This window comes from Anabrus simplex, chromosome 1 (genome assembly GCF_040414725.1).
Source record: "Anabrus simplex isolate iqAnaSimp1 chromosome 1, ASM4041472v1, whole genome shotgun sequence".
Classification (NCBI taxonomy): Eukaryota; Metazoa; Arthropoda; class Insecta; order Orthoptera; family Tettigoniidae; genus Anabrus; species Anabrus simplex.
Genome location: NC_090265.1, coordinates 641,109,719 through 641,127,888, shown reverse-complemented (window position 1 = coordinate 641,127,888; position 18,170 = coordinate 641,109,719). Strand labels below are relative to the sequence as shown.

The following is an 18,170-nucleotide window of genomic DNA, read 5'->3' as shown; positions in this document are numbered from 1 at the left end:
GGTACATCAGGTAAGCTGGACACGTGGGTTTGAAGTACCGGCACTGGAAAATATTCTTCCTGTTACGAGCTGACAATATGGCCTGAAGTAAAATAAACATGTACTAATAAAAGTACAATTCATGTAAGTACACCAACGGCCGTAGCCATGTTGAAACACCGGATCCTGTGAGATCTCCAAAGTTAAGCAACATTGGGCATGGTCAGGAGTTGGATGGGTTGCCACGCGCTGTTGGTTGGGGGTAAGGGAATGGAGGAGCGGAAAGGAACTGGCCACCCTACTGCACGTACGTAAACTCCGGCTCAGGAGCACCTCTGCGGAGGCTTGGACCTGCCTTCGGGCAGAATAACCCTTACTTACATGTAAGTACATAATAATGACATACTGGCAAAAAAAGAAAACTGTCCAACATGAGAAGGGCCGGGCATCAAAGGACGGACCCTTGCTACATTTCCCCAGACCATTTGTATCCGATCTTGTACAAGTGACGTGTCTAAGCACCCTTTTTCTTGGATACGAACCTGGATCCATCGTGGAAATTTTACTTTAGGCATTGTTTTTCGTTTTAGAACAACATAAGGTGCAAGCTTTCTGCCATCACCTGTTACAGCAAGCATTGCAGTACATCATTATTTTTTGCTTCCGGTAGCGTGTACAATAACACGCTTTGTCCCTTTCTTATTGATTGTTCGACTTTGTGGCATACGGAAACTGATTGGCGTCTGACCTGTGGATACTACTTGGGAGAGCAAATAATCCTTCACTTTATGCTTCTCAATCACAAAACGATGAAAGTCAATTACTCTTTGGTTGAAATCATTTGGCATTTTGTAGCATAATGTTGTTCTTCGTCAAAGAGAAAGTACATTTCTCTTCATAAAATGAATGAAGCCTCGGCTAACCTTCAAATCCAAGACACTGATTCCATGTGCAACAGCTATTTCTCGTCCTTGAAAATACAGCATTTCATGAGAAAAGGCATATCCAACGCTGAGTAACAAAATCATACATTTAAGCAGATCCTCCTCTCCTTTCGGAAACTTGTCCCTTTTTGGTCTGTGAAATGCTTTGCGAGACTTGTTGGTCGTTTGAAGTGCACTTCTCTGTTACCGTGGTAGCATACGTTGCATTCAGATACTGAATATTTGCAGCCTACCAACTTATTTCCGTATGTTTCAGCGTTACTGATCGTCATGATTTTATAAGATGCACTGTTAATCAAATACTTGCTCACAGTGGACTAACAAACAATTCTGATTACAGAACACGCATGTCCCATACCCGAAACACTTGTAAAATACGTTTGTATCAGACTGGAATAGAGCGTCACTAGTCGCTTCTGTGCTGAATTCTCTCACTGAACTAGTGCAGTGGGAGCGGTATTTCCTACCAGCTGATAACAGCACAATGCCCAGTTTCACAATACTCGAGTAGTTGACATCTTTATTTTGAAACACATCCGGAGCTGCATGATGGATGTTCGAAGAAGTGGGTGCTTTACAAAGCCAAAATTAAGTGAAAACCGTCAATACGGAATGATTCTAATATCTTGAAGTGGGTGCGTCAAATATGCGAACATTTCTTTTTCTCCTCTTTGGACCCAAAAGTATTGGGATGCGTAAATTATGCAAGGGTGTTAATTATGCGAGAAAATACGGTATTCTACTGCCCCCACTTCAGGCTTTCAGTCACCAGGTTTCCTCCATTGATTTGGGTGGTGCCACAGTTCAGGCAAGTTTCCAGGCATTCTATTTTCTTGACATCCACGTAGAGGCCACATACGGAGAGGCAGTTGTTCCACTCAAAAACTTCGTACTGCAGTCTGTTCAAGTAGCACATGCAAGCAGGACATCATCTGTGTAAAGGAGGGTCCAAGGAACAATCCTTTGTAGGTCGCTGGTGGTGATGTTCATGACAAGGATGAAGAGCAGTGGGGACAGAGAAATTTTCCAAGGTCCCAACTGCACAGTTTACTGGACTCCTGATGTTCACATATAACATCCTGACCCTGTCAATGAGTAATCCAGGGACACTATGATCACAAAGGGGATACCATATCAGTTGAAGCAGAAAGTGGTCGAAAGCCTTCTTGAGGCTGAGGAAGGCGATGTGAACTGGCTGCCTTTTCTCTCAGTTCTTCTTAATTAGCATTTGGCTATTGTGGCATAATTCGTGAGAGCATTGCTCAGTTAGCATATCTACGAAGTTTCAAACTCCTACGATCATAAAAGCCCTTGCTGTACCGCGCTGAATACCATAACTTTAATTGTTGACTCCCGGTAGAGTAAGAATGGTAGTGGTCATTGTTGACAAGTAAATGCTATTGTGACGTAATTAAATTGAAATAATAAATAAGGTAGCCTATTCAATACAAAAAAATAAGAAATGTAGTGTTACATTCCTATTTAATTATAAGCGGAAGCGGTACCGGTTCTGACCCCAATCCAGGTCCTCATCAGCCGAATAAAATGCAAAAAACAATGCATAGGTAAGAAAGAAATTAAAGAACAAGTCCCCACAAACACAGTTGAAGAGGTAATATAAAACAACGGGGATAGGCACTGTAAAATTCAGAAGTAGAAGGTAAGTCACTTAAAAGAAGCAAGGCGCAATCTTCTGAACAGCAGCATAGCACACACAAAGTTTGGCACTGTCTCATAATGTTTCAGAGAAGCGCAGAACAGTTAAGTGAGCCAGCTTGCATACACTATCACGCGCGAAGTCACAACACAATCCAACAAATATGAAGATCCAAAATCGTGCAGAAGCCGAAGACGAGTCGCTCGATTGAAGTAAATTGCCAGCTACCGAAGATCAGCGTGACATATTCAACGTCTGGCACTGTGCTTTCAAATGCCGACGGAACTTGATGAATAGCTTAATGATCCAGTATTCGCTTCGGTCGCGAAAATTTGCATATATATATATATATACATATAATACAATTCAATATAATTGAAATACGTAACTATGATCTTGTAGATTTTTTAGAACAGTTGACGTAAAAAATAATTGTGAAGAGAAAAATGGTAAAAAGCGCAATACCGGAAACAAATGAAAAACGTATATGCACAGTGCGCTATTTCTTGAAGATAAAAAATTCAGGTAGTAATTGCAGTAGTCAAAGTCAGCGCAAGGCATGAATTTAAATTTGAATGTGAAGACCCAAAATGCAGGTGGCACTATAGTATATTAGTATACAGTTCAATTCGGAAAGTAGGGTTTTTTTTTTTTTTAGAGGAGAGGTGAAAAGAAAAGATAGGATAAGTTAATAAAGGAAGAGGATTAGTAGATAAGAGAAGATTAAAAGGATTTGAAGTTAAAAGATGATGGGACAGGATAAGATAGAGAAATAAAGGAGGGGTAGTTTAGGGTGGGTTAGGAGGGTGGGTTATTGGAGGTAGAAAACGTGGGTAGGAACTTTGTAAGGCATGGAAAATTTAATTCGGGTTTAGAAATTTAGAATTTTTGAGAAGAAGAATTAGGAAGTCAAATAGGATATTGGGTTTTTCAGAAATGTCGTTTAAATTGAAATCAGGGTTGAAGTATTGGTCAAGGTGAATAAAACAATTTTCAGTAGTGTTTAGGAGGGGGCCTTTGTTAATGATTTTAAGTATTTTTATGTCTTTTTCAATATTGGTGAAATTATGCTTGGAGTCTTGTACGTGTTGTCCTATAGCGGAGAATCTGTTGAAGTTGCGGCCAGTTTGTCCGATGTACGAGGAGCTGCAGTTGTTACATTTGAATCTGTATACTCCAGATTTAGAAAAAGCGTTAGATTTATTTAGTGATTTAGAGTGTGTAATATATCAAGATTTTTGTTACTGGTTCTAAAAGAAATTTTCATGTTGTGTTTTTTACAAACATTAGTTATTTTATAAGCATCTTGAGTGAAAGTGAAAGTGGAAAATGCAGTGGGTTTGGTTTTGTCTTTTGATAACGTAGTTTTAGGACAGTGTTTGATTTTGTTGATGATACGGTTTATGAAAGAGTTGTTAAAGCCATTAAATTTAGCAATACTACGGATAGTGTTCAATTCGTTATTTAAATCTTTTTTAGATATAGGGGTGTTGAAGGCACGAAAAATTAGGCTGTTATAAGTAGCACGTTTATGTGCTTGAGGGTGTGAAGAATATTTCATTTAAGTATTTTCTTCCACCTCACCAAATTTCTTTATTTCTTTCTTTCTTTCCTGTTATTTATTCAGAGTCCGCATTGAACTGCGAATTTATATCCACCTTTATTTAACTCCATATATGTTAATCCTCCTCGTGTAACATCCATCGTCCTTCAAGATTCTAGAAACAGAAGAGCTTTCTTCTAGCATCTTACTTCGCATCGACATTTATATCAAGTTTATAAACATCTTGAGAAGACAATGTTACGGTACTGTAATTTCAATTGATCTCTGAATGAACAGCAGCATCGCTTGAAAACCAACCTTTTTCGATTTCCATGACCAACAACTTGAGGATTACTTTTACAACTTGTTACTTTTATACGGTGCACTGGACCTTTTTATGCATCTCTATTTTTTAACATAATGTAGTGCATCTCTGGATTCTTAAGCCCCCAGCGCAACAATTACCTTCCTTCAAGTTCCAAAAGACAGAAGAGCCTTTCCAGCACCCATGTGTTTTTACGTCTATGAGTATCTTAAAAAATGACATAACTTCATCTCGGTTGTTCTTCGAATATACAGCAGCAATTTTAAGAAGCCAGCATATGTTGAATTCCTTAACCCACAACTGAAAAATTTCCATCCCTATCAACTTTTTAATGCTATATGGCGCACTGGTCTTTAATCGTAAATAAACAGCGTGACTTCGGCTCAGTGGTTCTTCAATTGGATACCAGTATCTTAAAGGAGCCAGCATATTCTAATCTCCTTATCCAGCAACTCAAGAATTCTTTTCTATAACATCTTTTTAGTGCGCACTGGACTTTTTAATGCTATACGGCGCACTGGACTTCATTCATAAATAAACGACGTAACTTCGGCTCAGTGGTTCTTCAATTGGATACCTGCATCTTAAAGGAGCCAGCATATTGTAATCTCCTTATCCAGCAACTCAAGGATTCCTATCTATAACATCTTTTTAATGTGCACTGGACTTATTATGAATCTCTTTCAGAGAGTTATTTTTTAACATAGTGCTGCACAATATCTCACATGGTATGTACTTTTACGAAACCTTACGTGTCTTTACATTGTTTAATTTCTTCGGTATTTGTGTTTTAATTTTGCTTTAGGCTGACGATGACCTAGTACTAGGTCAAAACTAGTCCCTAATCATTTATGTAATTTAAACTCTTTACATTTTGTATTGAAAAGGTAGACCCAAATAATACATTAATTTACTCTATTGTGAAGAATCTTGCCGTATTGTGGTTGCTGTTTGGGTTGGTTTTCTGAAAATTTTGTAAGTTAAAGAAGAAAGATGTCTAGTTATAGTTAAGTCTAGAAAATTAAGAGTTTTGTTGTGTTCTGATTCAAGGGTGAATTTAATGTTAGAGTCAATGTTGTTGAGAAGACGAAGTGTAGAGGCTACGTTGGTTGATTCTTCATTTAAGATTACTAATGTGTCATCAACATATCTGGCCCAAAAGAGGATATTAGAGAAATTATTATTATTATTATTATTATTATTATTATTATTATTATTAATTTTTGTGTTTTCTAAGAAATTGAGGTATATTTCAGCTAGAATGCCTGAAGCTGGTGAGCCCATAGCTAAACCGTCTTGTTGGTAAATGGTGTTATCAAATTATTGTTGAGAACCAATTTTAAGATTGATATGAAGTCTTGAATTTCTAGTTTACTCAGATTACTGAATTTGTTTAAGTTGTTGTTTATTATGGGGAATAATTTGGAAATTGGAATACTAGGATACATGTTTACGATGTCAAAAGAATGGAGAGAAAAATTTGGTTGGATGTCAAAGTTCTTTAACTTGTCAATTAATTCAGAAGTGTTTTTGATAGATTTGTTGGATAAAAATTGATAATTTTTTAGTAAAAATGTTTGGATGAATTTAGAAGTATTATATAAGGGACTGGGTCTGTAACTGATTATTGGGCAGATGGGAATGTTAGTTTTATGAATTTTTGGAAGGGCTTTGGCAGCAGGTAGGCCTGGGTTCATGTTTATTAATTTAGTTTTTTCTTGATCTGTGAGGAGAAAGGAAAGGTTTTTTAAGGTTTGTTTGAGCAGGCGTTGAATTGTAGTGGTTGGATCTTTTTTTACTATAGAAAAAGAAGAGGCATTGAAGAAATCTTTAGTTTTAGCTATGTAGTCAGTTTTTCCATTATGACAGTGGTGTTGCCTTTATCAGATTTGGTAATGATATGATTGTCATTGATTTTCTTTTTATGATCTAAAATGAGTTTATTGTCATTAATTGTGATACATTTCAATACGGAACATCATGAAATTTTTATCTTTAAAATTTTTATCTTTAAATATTGTGAGGTAAAGCGAAGGGGATGTTGGCAAGGCAAGAGAATGGAAAACAGGAGCAGTTATCTACTGTTCAGAGCAGGTGCTTCCCAAGACCTGAGCACCAGCTGATGTCCAACTTTCAAATCTCTAAGGGCAAGAGGGTGGAAGATGGCGGTAAATGTTTAAGGACTATAACTGTAAAACATCATACGTGTTTTGATGGTGCCAGGTGTGAATGGGGACAGGAAGATCCATGTTATGGATTTTGCAGGTATTGCAATGGTCACACATTCATTTGGCTAGAACGTTGGTAGTTCAGCCAATGTAGAAAGCTGGGCAGGTCTGCACATAAGCTGGTAGATTATGTTTAATGAAAGCAGTCATGATGGATAACCTTGTATGGGGTAAGTCTTGTTGGTGATGCTACTAGTAAAAGTGGTACTGTAGTCGGCAGGTCTTACAGTAGTTGTGTTCACAGCGGAAAGGGCCAGAATAGGGGTGGGGGAGAGGGTGTTCATAATGAGTGAAAATGTTCTTGAGGTTTGAATGCCCCAATGTGACTGTGGGGCTTTTAGGAAGAAGTTCAAGAGTGTGGAGCTAGGATGAGAAAAAATGCTTCCTTTAAAATGTTACTGACTGTGCAGACCAGGATACTGGGTTAGGTTTGCTTGGAGAGTATGGGGACAGTATTCATAGCTTTGGAAATCTGGTGGTCAATCAACTGAATGTGGTAATCACTAGTAGTGAAGGCCTTCCTCAGGTTGCCATTGCGGTAGGCATGGGCTTTAGGAGGTTGAACATATCTGTTCGCCTCAGATGATAAAACTGAATGCCAGAGATCGTCTCATGTAACATAGATTAAACAATGCATTGATTATATAAATGCTGGCACTTCTTCGCAACATTTCCATGTGTTGATATAATCACAGGGGTTAATATGAATGGAGTTGAGATGCAACTTTTCCATATTTGCTTTGTCTACTTTACGCAATTTTTATCAGCAATGGACTAAACGTTTACATTACAATACCCTTTCCGAACTTTCCTACTGATCTTGCAATCTGTATATATATTCAACAATACATGAAAAGAGGCTAAGAGGCTAAGAAACTGATTTCAACCACTCACCAAACTACAGGGAAGAGAATGGCACCACAGCATAACAAATCAACCAGAATAAAGACATCACGCCACGTGCGGTGCTCAACAGCTCCCTCTTCAGATTCTTCAATAATGATTTCTGCCACATTAGCTAGTACCTAAAATGAGATTGAAAAAATCATTTAGGACACTCATTGATCGGTATCCGCCCATATTTCAAATGTTGTTGAGGTATCTGTCACTAACCTGAAGAGGAATGACGATCATGAAAATCTTTTTATCTTTTTCAGACAGAATATGTTTGATGAAGGTCCAACCAGTTCCAACAAGAACAATTGTTATGAAAAGAACTGCACCCTTCAATCTGAAAATATAATGGAGGGGAACATATCTATAAAATTGAAAATAGAAATAAAAATGAAACTACTCACCGAACAAAAAAATGTCTTAACATTAAATGATGATAGATGTTACCACTATTCCTGGAAAGTAAGAAGCACAATGTGAAATGTATCTACATAGCATCTTCTTCCAGCATTACATCCTCCAAGAACATCTAAGAATTTTCAAGTGGGGACCCACGGTAGGAAACACATCATTTGGGCACTGTAGGGCTGTGGTAGTTTGAATCACTCTGTATAAACTTAACTAAATGAAATACATTTCCAAAGTTAATAAGAAACTCCAATGATACTTACAAGTGTGCAACATAGTACAGAATTGCCCAAGCTTCAACATGTTCTCCTTTGGTTTGGATGAAATGGAAATTGATTCCATGGAAAAGCAGAGATAAAGACTTAAGATACACCAGAACAGCCATTAAGTAGTGGATCTTGTAAACAGGATGCCTAAAAACAGAATAAAATAGTGGGTTGGTTGGCTTGCACTTACTCCTCATAGTTCAACTGCTACCAATGAAAGAGAGAGAGAGATCAAATTTAAAAATTCTACTTCACTTACCTCCCACAAAAGTCTATAGTGTGACAGACACCATTTTTACCCATTAGGAAATTCTTCCTAATGGTGTTTCATTGTTAAGATTTTAGCATCACAATTTTTGAACACCATTTACAAGCCATCATATAAGCCAACATTCAGGGAAGCAGTTGTGAAGTACAGTGGTCTAGGTGTTAGCTCCAAAAGGTACCACGTTCCTGTCATAAAGGAGTCTTCTATTTCCCCTCTCTCTTTTAAATTTTTTTTTCCTTTTTATTACTTCCCTGTGTTCCCTTAAAATGTCTTCTTCATAATTTTCAACTTTTCTTCTTAATTACCGCATTTCTCCAAATTCAAGACTTTTTCTCAGAAGCTCATGTGAAAAATCAAGGGTCATCTTGCATTCACGACCTAACAGTAATGAACACCACTGGCAGCTGCCACGGTAACCACGCTGATGCTTTTCACCACCCCCTTCCACATGCGCGCACGCACATCTCTTTGACAATCAACACCCGTCTCTTTATCATACATCGTTAGCCACGGCAACTGGTAGTACAGTGCCTCTGTGTAACGTCACTGGATCTCGGGAAATAGCAAAAAGAGAATGAAATTCTATTAGCCTCTACAAAAATGTTTGTCAAATCCGCAGAATGGCAACAAAACTTGCGAGCCTTTGAATTCTTGGAAAGGCCACGGCTACTCAGTGGCTAAGTTATAAAGCGTCTCCTGAACCTGACACTTAGTAAAATTAAGTTTTATAGACAGCAGGAATATTTTCGTGATGGATCGGCATATTGTAAAGATACGCGGAACAGGTATTGCTGCCAAATTTTCAGCGGGTTCTTATCGATATTATGATGCCAATTTTAAGTTAATGGTTATTAAACACGTGGAAATGAAGAATAATTATGCAGCCGCAAGAAAATACAGCATATGCCTAACTAAAGCCAATATTCAGCGTTAGCGTGAAGACACAGATACCTTAAAAAATATGTATTGTACAAAAAAATGTGTGCGAAAAACGCAAGGGTGGAACGAATATACCACGGTGCAATAAACTTGTTTGTTGACCTTCAACATCCGTGTCATTATTAGGCCTATACATCGCTAGCCGCTGAAGTCTGCCAAAACCGGCAAGTGAGACATGCGTGTAGCCGCAGCCAGTTGTACCTGATGCTTACCGTATTTCACGGCATAATCGTCGCCACCGCGTAATCGTCGCATCCTTTATTTTCAATACAAAAATCGGACTTTAAACCTTTAATTACATAATCGTCGCACGTCCAAATTTTGTTCACTAATCTGGTTAAAAGGTAAATGGAACTGCAACGTAAGTTGCACATGAATGCGCAATTTAAATACGTGTATGGTTTATGGGCAATTTGGCAACACAGTCACGTTTGCGACATGTTGCACAACGTATAAATAATAATACCGGTATATGTACGACGCATGGCTTACCGGTAGACTATCGGCAGTTTGACAACGTGTTCGCGAGACAGTGTACTATTTATTCACCACCTACATATTATGAGTTCCCATTTGAAATACGTAAGGCTGTAAGTTATCGCTTATCGGCAACGTCGCCAGGAAATACCGGCTAGGTAGGTTGAATGGACCTCGAACCAGCCCTCAGATACAGGTAAAATTCCCTGACCCGGCCGTGAATTGAACCCGAGGCCTCCGTGTAAGGCTCCATGGGGCCGGCTCCTGTGTTATTGCGCACGAAGTGAAATCCAAGACGATAACGCAGATTTCCACGGAATTATTCAACCGAATTATTTACGATGTCGCAGTTGTCATCGCTAGACTCTTATCTTACTACTACGTCATAAGTGTCCGGGCATGGGATGAAAACTTTTATCCAAGCAGTCAAGATAATTATTATCCAATGCTATTAAAGTTTTATTTTATAAACTCGTCAGTAATGTAATGTAAAATCATCAATAACTGGGAAGAAATATTAATCTAATTACCGTATGTTTAAAAGAAATTGAAAAAAATGAATGTTTGTTACTGACGTCTCGGAATACAATCAACTATACAGTAGATCTACACCGCGCTAGCTAGAGCTCCGGTTTGCGAGCTTTGCGCAAGCGCAGTAGTGTGTCGCAACGTCGCAACCAACGAGCTAAACTGATAAATTGTTGCATGCTTCCTTGCTGCCTAACAGTATTGGCTGCTCTGGAATGGACAGATCACAGATGCATTTATTTGTTTCAGATTTACGTGATTACTGTAGACATGTGTGCGTGAGAATTTAAGTTTTTAATTTGTGTTTTGGGTGTTTGCAGAAATAATTTGTTTTAATAGTGAACAATTACGGAAAGTCATTTATGTCGCAAAACATTAACGTGTGAAGCATTTATAAGCGATTATGGGTAAATATAGAAAGTATTCTGCGGGCTTCAAGCTAAGCGTAATTGCCTTCGCTGAACAGCACGGGAACAGAGCTGCAGAAAGAAAATTTTCTGAGTGAAAAGTTGGTGCGTGACTGGCGGAAAGTAAAAAACAAGCTAAAAAGCACAAACCCTTCTGGACGCGCGTTTAGAGGTCCTAAAACAGGGAAGTTTCCTATAATTGACGAAGAAGTGTTTAGGTACGTCAGTGAAATACGTAACAATGGCTGCAGTGTATCATATGAAATGTTACAAATTAAGGGACAGGAGGTAGCGCGCAAACACAACATACCGGTAACTCAGTTTAAGGCGACTCGTGGGTGGATTAAGGGGTTCATGCGACGACACAATCTGTCAGTGCGAAGGAGAACAACACTAAGCCAAAAGTTGCCTGCTGATTACACGGACAAGATTGTAAATTTTCACCGATTTGTCATACGTTTGCGCAAGGAAACTTCGTACTTGCTTTCTCAAATCTGTAATGCCGATCAGACTACAATCTTTTTTTTTTTTGATATGCCTCGCACTATTGCGCTAAAAGGATCACGGAGTGTATTAATGAAAACCAGCGGTAGTGAGAAGTTGCGATGCACGGCAATGCTAGCCATTACAGCTGACGGGAGAAAGTTGCCTCCTTACATCATTTTCAAGAGGAAAACGATGCCTAAGAATATACAGTTTCCCCGTGGAATTCATGTACGAGTGCAACCAAAGGGTTGGATGGACGTAGAACTCATGCTGGACTGGGTTAAAACTGTGTGGAATAGAAGACCTGGTGCACTACTAAAACAACCAGCTCTGCTTGTTTTAAATAGTTTCCGAGGTCACCTCGTGAACGAAGTGAAGCAAATTCTCACTACAAATAAGACACGACAGATAGTCATTCCTGGTGGCCTAACATCTGCTTTGCAGCCACTAGACGTATGTGTTAATAAACCCTTTAAAGACCACTTACGTCGATTTTACAACGAGTGGATGATGAGCGGCGATCAGCAATTTGACGCCCGCCGGAAATATCAGGCGTCCACCCTTGGACTTGTTATGCTCGTGGGATCTTATACCACCTGAACTAGTCTCCAAGAGCTTCAAAAGGACTGGGATTTCGAATGCACTAGACGGTTCCGAAGATGACGCAGTGTGGCAGGGAGACGAAGAATCTGATACTGGTATTAACAGAGGCGAGGACGGCGCATCAGATAGCGAAACCTGCGATAGCGACACCGAAGATTTGGAATAAATTGCGTACCTGTAAGTCCGCATTTCACAACAAAGCGATAATTTTTTGCAAGTGTAATATTTTAACTTTAATACTCAAATTAATGACAAATTAACTTAATACGTTCATTTTTATTTTCAGGTTGGAAAAACGTTCGCCGAATTGTTGCGAAAAATTATGAATTTTGTTTTAGACTATTTTAATTATTTTGATGTATAAACGCGAGTATTACGTGCATCTTAAATTTGTATCAAATACAATTTAGTTATAAATACATTTTTTGAGTAATACAAATACTGGTATTAAATATTCATCGTATAATGGTTGCACCCTACAATTTTTTTTCGAAAATTTTGGTATAAAAAGTGCGACGATTATGCCGTGAAATACGGTATTAAAAGTAACAGTTTTATAGACAACAGGAATATTTTCCTAATGGATCGTCGTATTGCAGAGGCGAGTGGAACAGGTATAGCCGACAAATTTTCAATGGGTTCTCTTTGATACGATGTCAATTTTAAATTAACGGTTATTCAACCCGCAGAAATAAAGAATAAAGATAGTCTAATAATGTGTACTGTACAAGAAAGGCATTCACATGATTTTACATACCACGTTTTCAGCCTGAGTTAATTTTTTTAAAGTAAAAAGTGAGGGTCGTTTTGTATTCAGGGTTGTTTTGGATTTGGAGAAATATGATATGTTCTTTCTGACACAATACATCTTGTATTAACATGCATCAATACCACATTAAATGCTGTTTTTTTTTGTTGAATTGGCTTTACGTTACACTGACACAGATAGGTCTTATGGCGACGATGGGACAGGAAAGGGCTAGGAGTGGGAAGGAAGCGGCCGTAGCCTTAATTAAGGTACAGCCCCAGCATTTGCCTGCTGTGAAAATGGGAAACCACGGAAAACCAACTTCAGAGCTGCCAACATTGGGGTTCCAACCCACTATCTCTCGAACACCAGTTCACAGCTGTGCGCCCTTAACCGTTCCGCCAACTTGCTCGGTGCATTAAATGCTACTTGAGTAAATTTGTGTATGACAAACATGTTTAAATTGTGAATTTACAATTTTGAAGAAGGAGGAAGAGGAGAAGGAGTTGAAAAGCAAGAGCAGGGAGTAAAAATAATTTTTAAATTACTATGCTATCAGAATATTTCTCTGAATCCTGGCTTATGAAGATGATTATCATTATTATTATTATTATTATTATTATTATTATTATTATTTATAACTGGTGTTTGAAAGCTAAATGCTCTGATCTTGGAAAAGCCCGTTTGAGAGAATTTCCAAATAAGTATTGATTTAGTACCCACCTAAATTAATCTCACAAAGGCTCACCAAAATCAGTGTCTGTCACATTACAGACTCTCCCTGTATGCATGTCTCCTAACTTCAAACACATTTAATGTTATAAATGACCCTTCTAATTCCAATCAGGAAAATTCTTCCACTGCACATCAAAATTGGGCAAGTAATACAGTTTGTAAAAGCTTTGGAATTGATCATGCAGAGTTTTGCAGTTCAATCACTCCATATTTTGCCACTTGTCAAAACCAGAAACACAAAAGTATTTTCAATGAACCACAACAATTTCATTAAATGTGCAGTACAAAGTTTAGAAAGGAGACAAGAAACAAGCATGGCAGATTTACCAGGATTTTTAGGTAAAAATGAGGTAATAATACATAAATAGAAAATAAATAAATAATGAGTAGATATTGGCTACACTGCTACCATTCTATGGGTTATAAGATGTCCACAAAGTACATCTGCTGTCCTAGAATGTGCATAGCAAATGAAGCAATGAATGGGGAAACTGTGTGCAGTGCATGAAGATAATTGCGCTAGATGGTGGAAAAGGCATTATGACTTCATGATCTTCTGCATGTAAACTGCTTGATACAGGTTTCACAGGCAATTCCATGGGTAACTGACTGACATTTAGTGATGGTAATACCCAATATTGTATTCAATTCATAATAGTAGAATGGAATAAGATCTCTGAAATTATATAAACTTTTCCAAGATATGTTGAACTTCTAATATAGGTATTTAAAAAAAACAATTATTTTAGGTCCTATTAAGATCTGTAAAGTTGGAGGTAACTGACTGACATATCTGTAACCACTAATGAACACATCTAGACACTAAATAAGATTGCTCTAAAACTTTGTATTCTAAAATAATGGAACTTAAATATATTACACTTAAACATTAAGCACTGGAATGGAAAAAAAAAACAAGTGTCAAATCAAGTCAAACACAGAGTGGCCCACTTAAAACTTTCACTGCAAATATATCTGGATGCTGGGGCTGTACCTTAATTAAGGCCATGGCCACTTCCTTTCCACTCCTAGCCCTTCCCTGTCCCATATATATATCTGGAGCAACAAGAGAGATTGAAAAACGTATAGAGAGATAGGAACAAGAAACCTAACACATAACAGGATGAACACAATGGCAGGTCTGTGTGGGAAGAGGGAGCAACAGAAAGAGGACACAACAACAAACATGAAAAAACAAAAGGACAAGGACAATCTCCACACCTTCAAACTCTGCCGTCTACAGATTGACTCTCTCAACATCAATACCATTTCTTCCACATCCATCTTTTCTCAGGCTGCTTAGCAGTTACATCAGAAAGGTGGGCATCTACACTCGTTTTGGAGTGATCTTGCCAGATCTTCAGTCTTCGTGTTGAAAGTGCACTACTTCTTGTTCTTTCTCTCTCTATATGGCTTGATTTGACACACATTTTCTACCTTTCCAATACTTATATTATCTCATTGGGATCCTTTTCTCCCTGTGTGTTTATCCGGTAATTCTAAACATTTACCACCTGTATCTTTGTTTTACGTGTCTTCCCTTTTCCGATATTCATCTGACTTTCTTCTTATCCTGCACTTTCCACAGGAAGACCGGAGATCTGTCAATGAGTGTTGATGCTTGCCCTCCTGATGAAGCTGGGAAGTAGAAACGAGCTTGTCGGGGGCTGAGAAGAGATGAATGTCGAAAAACTGGGACTGATGAGGGGAGAGCCAGTCTATCTGCAGTCAGCAGTAGAGGTCTGCAAACTATCCAGTTTGTTCGCTCATGCTCATTTGACCCTCATGCGGTCGATCGTATTTTGGCCGACGGTGAGTGGGTTGTGTAGCAGCACGTAGTCAAAGGCAAGACCGCTGATGAGCCTACGAACATTATCAACGAAGTTACGATGAACAAGCTTGAAAGGAGTGAGGAAAGGGGGATTCCTGCCTGTAAAATTTTAGAAGATGCGGGCAAATATTACAATGAAATATGTATTGATATTTACAGTTGGAAGAATTCATTACAAACGTCACTTACTATGAACACACTGAGATCAACTTGTCAAGTTAGTAAACACAGAATATTAACTTGTTAGGTCTTTAACACTGTCATAAAATTTCACCATTATTAATTGTTTTAATAATAATAATAATAATAATAATAATAATAATAATAATAATAATAATAATAATAATAATAATAATAATAATATTTGCTTTACGTCCCACTAAAAACTTTTTAAGGTCTTCGGAGACGCCGAGGTGCCGGAATTTAGTCCCACAGGAGTTCTTTTACGTGCCAGTAAATCTACCGACACGGGGCTGTTGTATTTGAGCACCTTCAAATACCACCGGACTGAGCCAGGATCGAACCTGCCAAGTTGGGGTTAGAAGGCCAGCGCCTTAACCGTCTGAGCCACTCAGCCCGGCATTAATTGTTTTAGTGCAGAATGGCTCTAGAGAGGGTCATTTAATCTGTCCGGGTTAAGTGAGCTCATTCAACCACTAGTTAAGATTGCTGAACTGAAATTTCTTTCATTTGCCGCATTGGAGGATGGAATAGGCAATATTTTCTTTGCCAGCAGACTAAGTCTTGGATATTCTATGCTGTTATTTCTCCATCAAGCAATGGGATCATTATCACGGATCCTTTAGTAAATAAGTATTAACTCTATATTCAAAGATAGTTTCTCCCCTTCTATCATGCTATTTTGATTTTGTTTAAAAAAGACTATTTGGCAGTGTTGATAGTCGTCTGATATGCTGGCAATTCTTCCATCATGAATTTGTCTTGGAAAACATGTCGAAGCACTGTGTTTAGACAGTGCACGATGCATGGTTAATGGTGGTAGAGTTCAAGAGCTTTAACAATATTTGCTTATTTATCAGTCACGAAGATTATTTTCTTCATATGTTTAGGATATATTCACAAGTCCAACAGCTTCTCTTCTATCTCCTCCCATACGTGTGCACCTGTTTTTGCTTTGTCAATAAATTTAGAAGTAACGAAAGCATAATTTTTAAGTTTCCACTCTTCATCAATAAAGTGAACAATAATAGTAAGATAATGTACTATATTCTCTTGTACGGGTCCATTCACATATCTGCTGTACATACACATTCTCAGCAGCTCGAAGAATTTTAAACAACGTTCTAGCTCGTATCTCGGTGGCTTTGCACTTTGATGTTTTGTGAATTGTTGGGGGGGGGGCATCAGCAATGTTTATTTGTCCATAATCTGTACCGTCTTTAACAAGTTCTTGATATAGATCTTGGAACTCTGTTCCCAAAACAATAGTAAAGAGAGAGGAAGATCGGTTGCACAAAATTTGACAAACTTTTGTGTAATATTTTGTTTGATATCATGAGATACTGTAGTTAGACACAATGCATTAGGTCACATTTTAGACACATGTTCTCATATGTGATGTAATAAGATGCAAACGTCAATAAAGAAACAACATTTACAGGATACATATCTTGTATGTTGAACATTCACAGCTGTTACCACTAGGAGGAAGTTTTCCGACCACTTTTAATTCCTTATTTCATTTGTAATCCAATTTTCTTTCTTCTCAAGTTTTGCTTTCACTGTGTCTTTTGAATCCTGTTCCATGTTAGCAGCAAACTGAATACCTCTTCATAGCTCACCTATAATTGAAGCCATGCAGGAAAGCAAATTGTGGTGTTATAACATTGGACTCAATCTTCTACCTAGCACATACAGTATACTGGTATGCTGAATTTGTAGCCAGTTCAGCAGTACCTTATTCCACCTAGCTCATTATGAGAGGAAATACTCTAGAATTCGGAATTACCAACCTGGCTTTCAACAAACACGGGGGAGGGGAAGCTGCTGGAATTAAGGAGAGGATTAGGGGAGACAGTTCGACCTAGAGCTGGGGCAAGCATGCATGCTGCAGGGTGAACCTTGTCACATTTACACAGACATGTGAAGAACAATTCATGAAAGCAGTTCCTAGAGTATTCCCTAACCAAACAAGCTAGATGGAATGTGACTGTTGACCTGCCTACAATTCCAGTGTACCAGTATATGGTATGTGCAAGATGTAAGGTATAAGACTGAGTCCACTATGTTATGAAATGATATCGTAATTTGCTTTCCTGCCAGATTTCGCTTATAGGCGAGTTAAGAGAAGCGTTCAAGTTTTATGGCAAGTTTTAAAATCCGATAAAAGGATATTATTTTTCTTCCTCAATTCCATGTCAAAAATTAAAGTGCATCATATACGTAAGCAAATATGGTAAATTAAGCCTATTGGGCAGCAAATTCTAACCTAACAAGAGTTGGTTAAGAAATCATATCTACTAAGCTCAGCACACAGAATTTAAAATCTATGTATTGCACAATAATACACACTCACTTGCTCTTTCGAAGAATAAAGACCCAGAAACATCCAGACAGAAAAAAGAGAAGTGCCATCATGAAGTACAGGGCAGGCAAAGGCATTTCACCAGCTGACAGATAGTTCTCACCATTCTTTTCTTCTATTTCAATCTACAAAGAATAAATCAGTACGCTTTCAATAATCAGTCACAACTTTCCTTCATCAAGCTTAATTATATATAAGACACATGAAATGAATCATTTTAAAACACTGAACCATGCATGAGCATTTACTGGATCATGAACCACACGTGCTCTCTACAATATTCTCTAACAGATTAACAGGACCAAATGCGTCCTCCCCAACCGAGGACTGTCACCCTGTACTGTAAACCACTTGCTGGG

The 18,170-nt window shown here is 38.1% G+C and overlaps 1 protein-coding gene across 1 annotated transcript in view; it reads right to left on the bottom strand.

The window, feature by feature from the left end:
* Positions 1 to 18,170, bottom strand: part of LOC136857246 (protein GPR107) — a 109,124-nt gene that overhangs the window by 51,612 nt on the left and 39,342 nt on the right. The window contains exons 7-10 of the mRNA XM_067135739.2: positions 17,803 to 17,936; positions 8,242 to 8,391; positions 7,790 to 7,907; positions 7,571 to 7,701 (exon numbers count right to left, since the gene is read on the bottom strand). Coding sequence (XP_066991840.1) covers positions 7,571 to 7,701; positions 7,790 to 7,907; positions 8,242 to 8,391; positions 17,803 to 17,936 — 533 coding nt within the window. The remainder of the gene's footprint in view (positions 1 to 7,570; positions 7,702 to 7,789; positions 7,908 to 8,241; positions 8,392 to 17,802; positions 17,937 to 18,170) is intronic.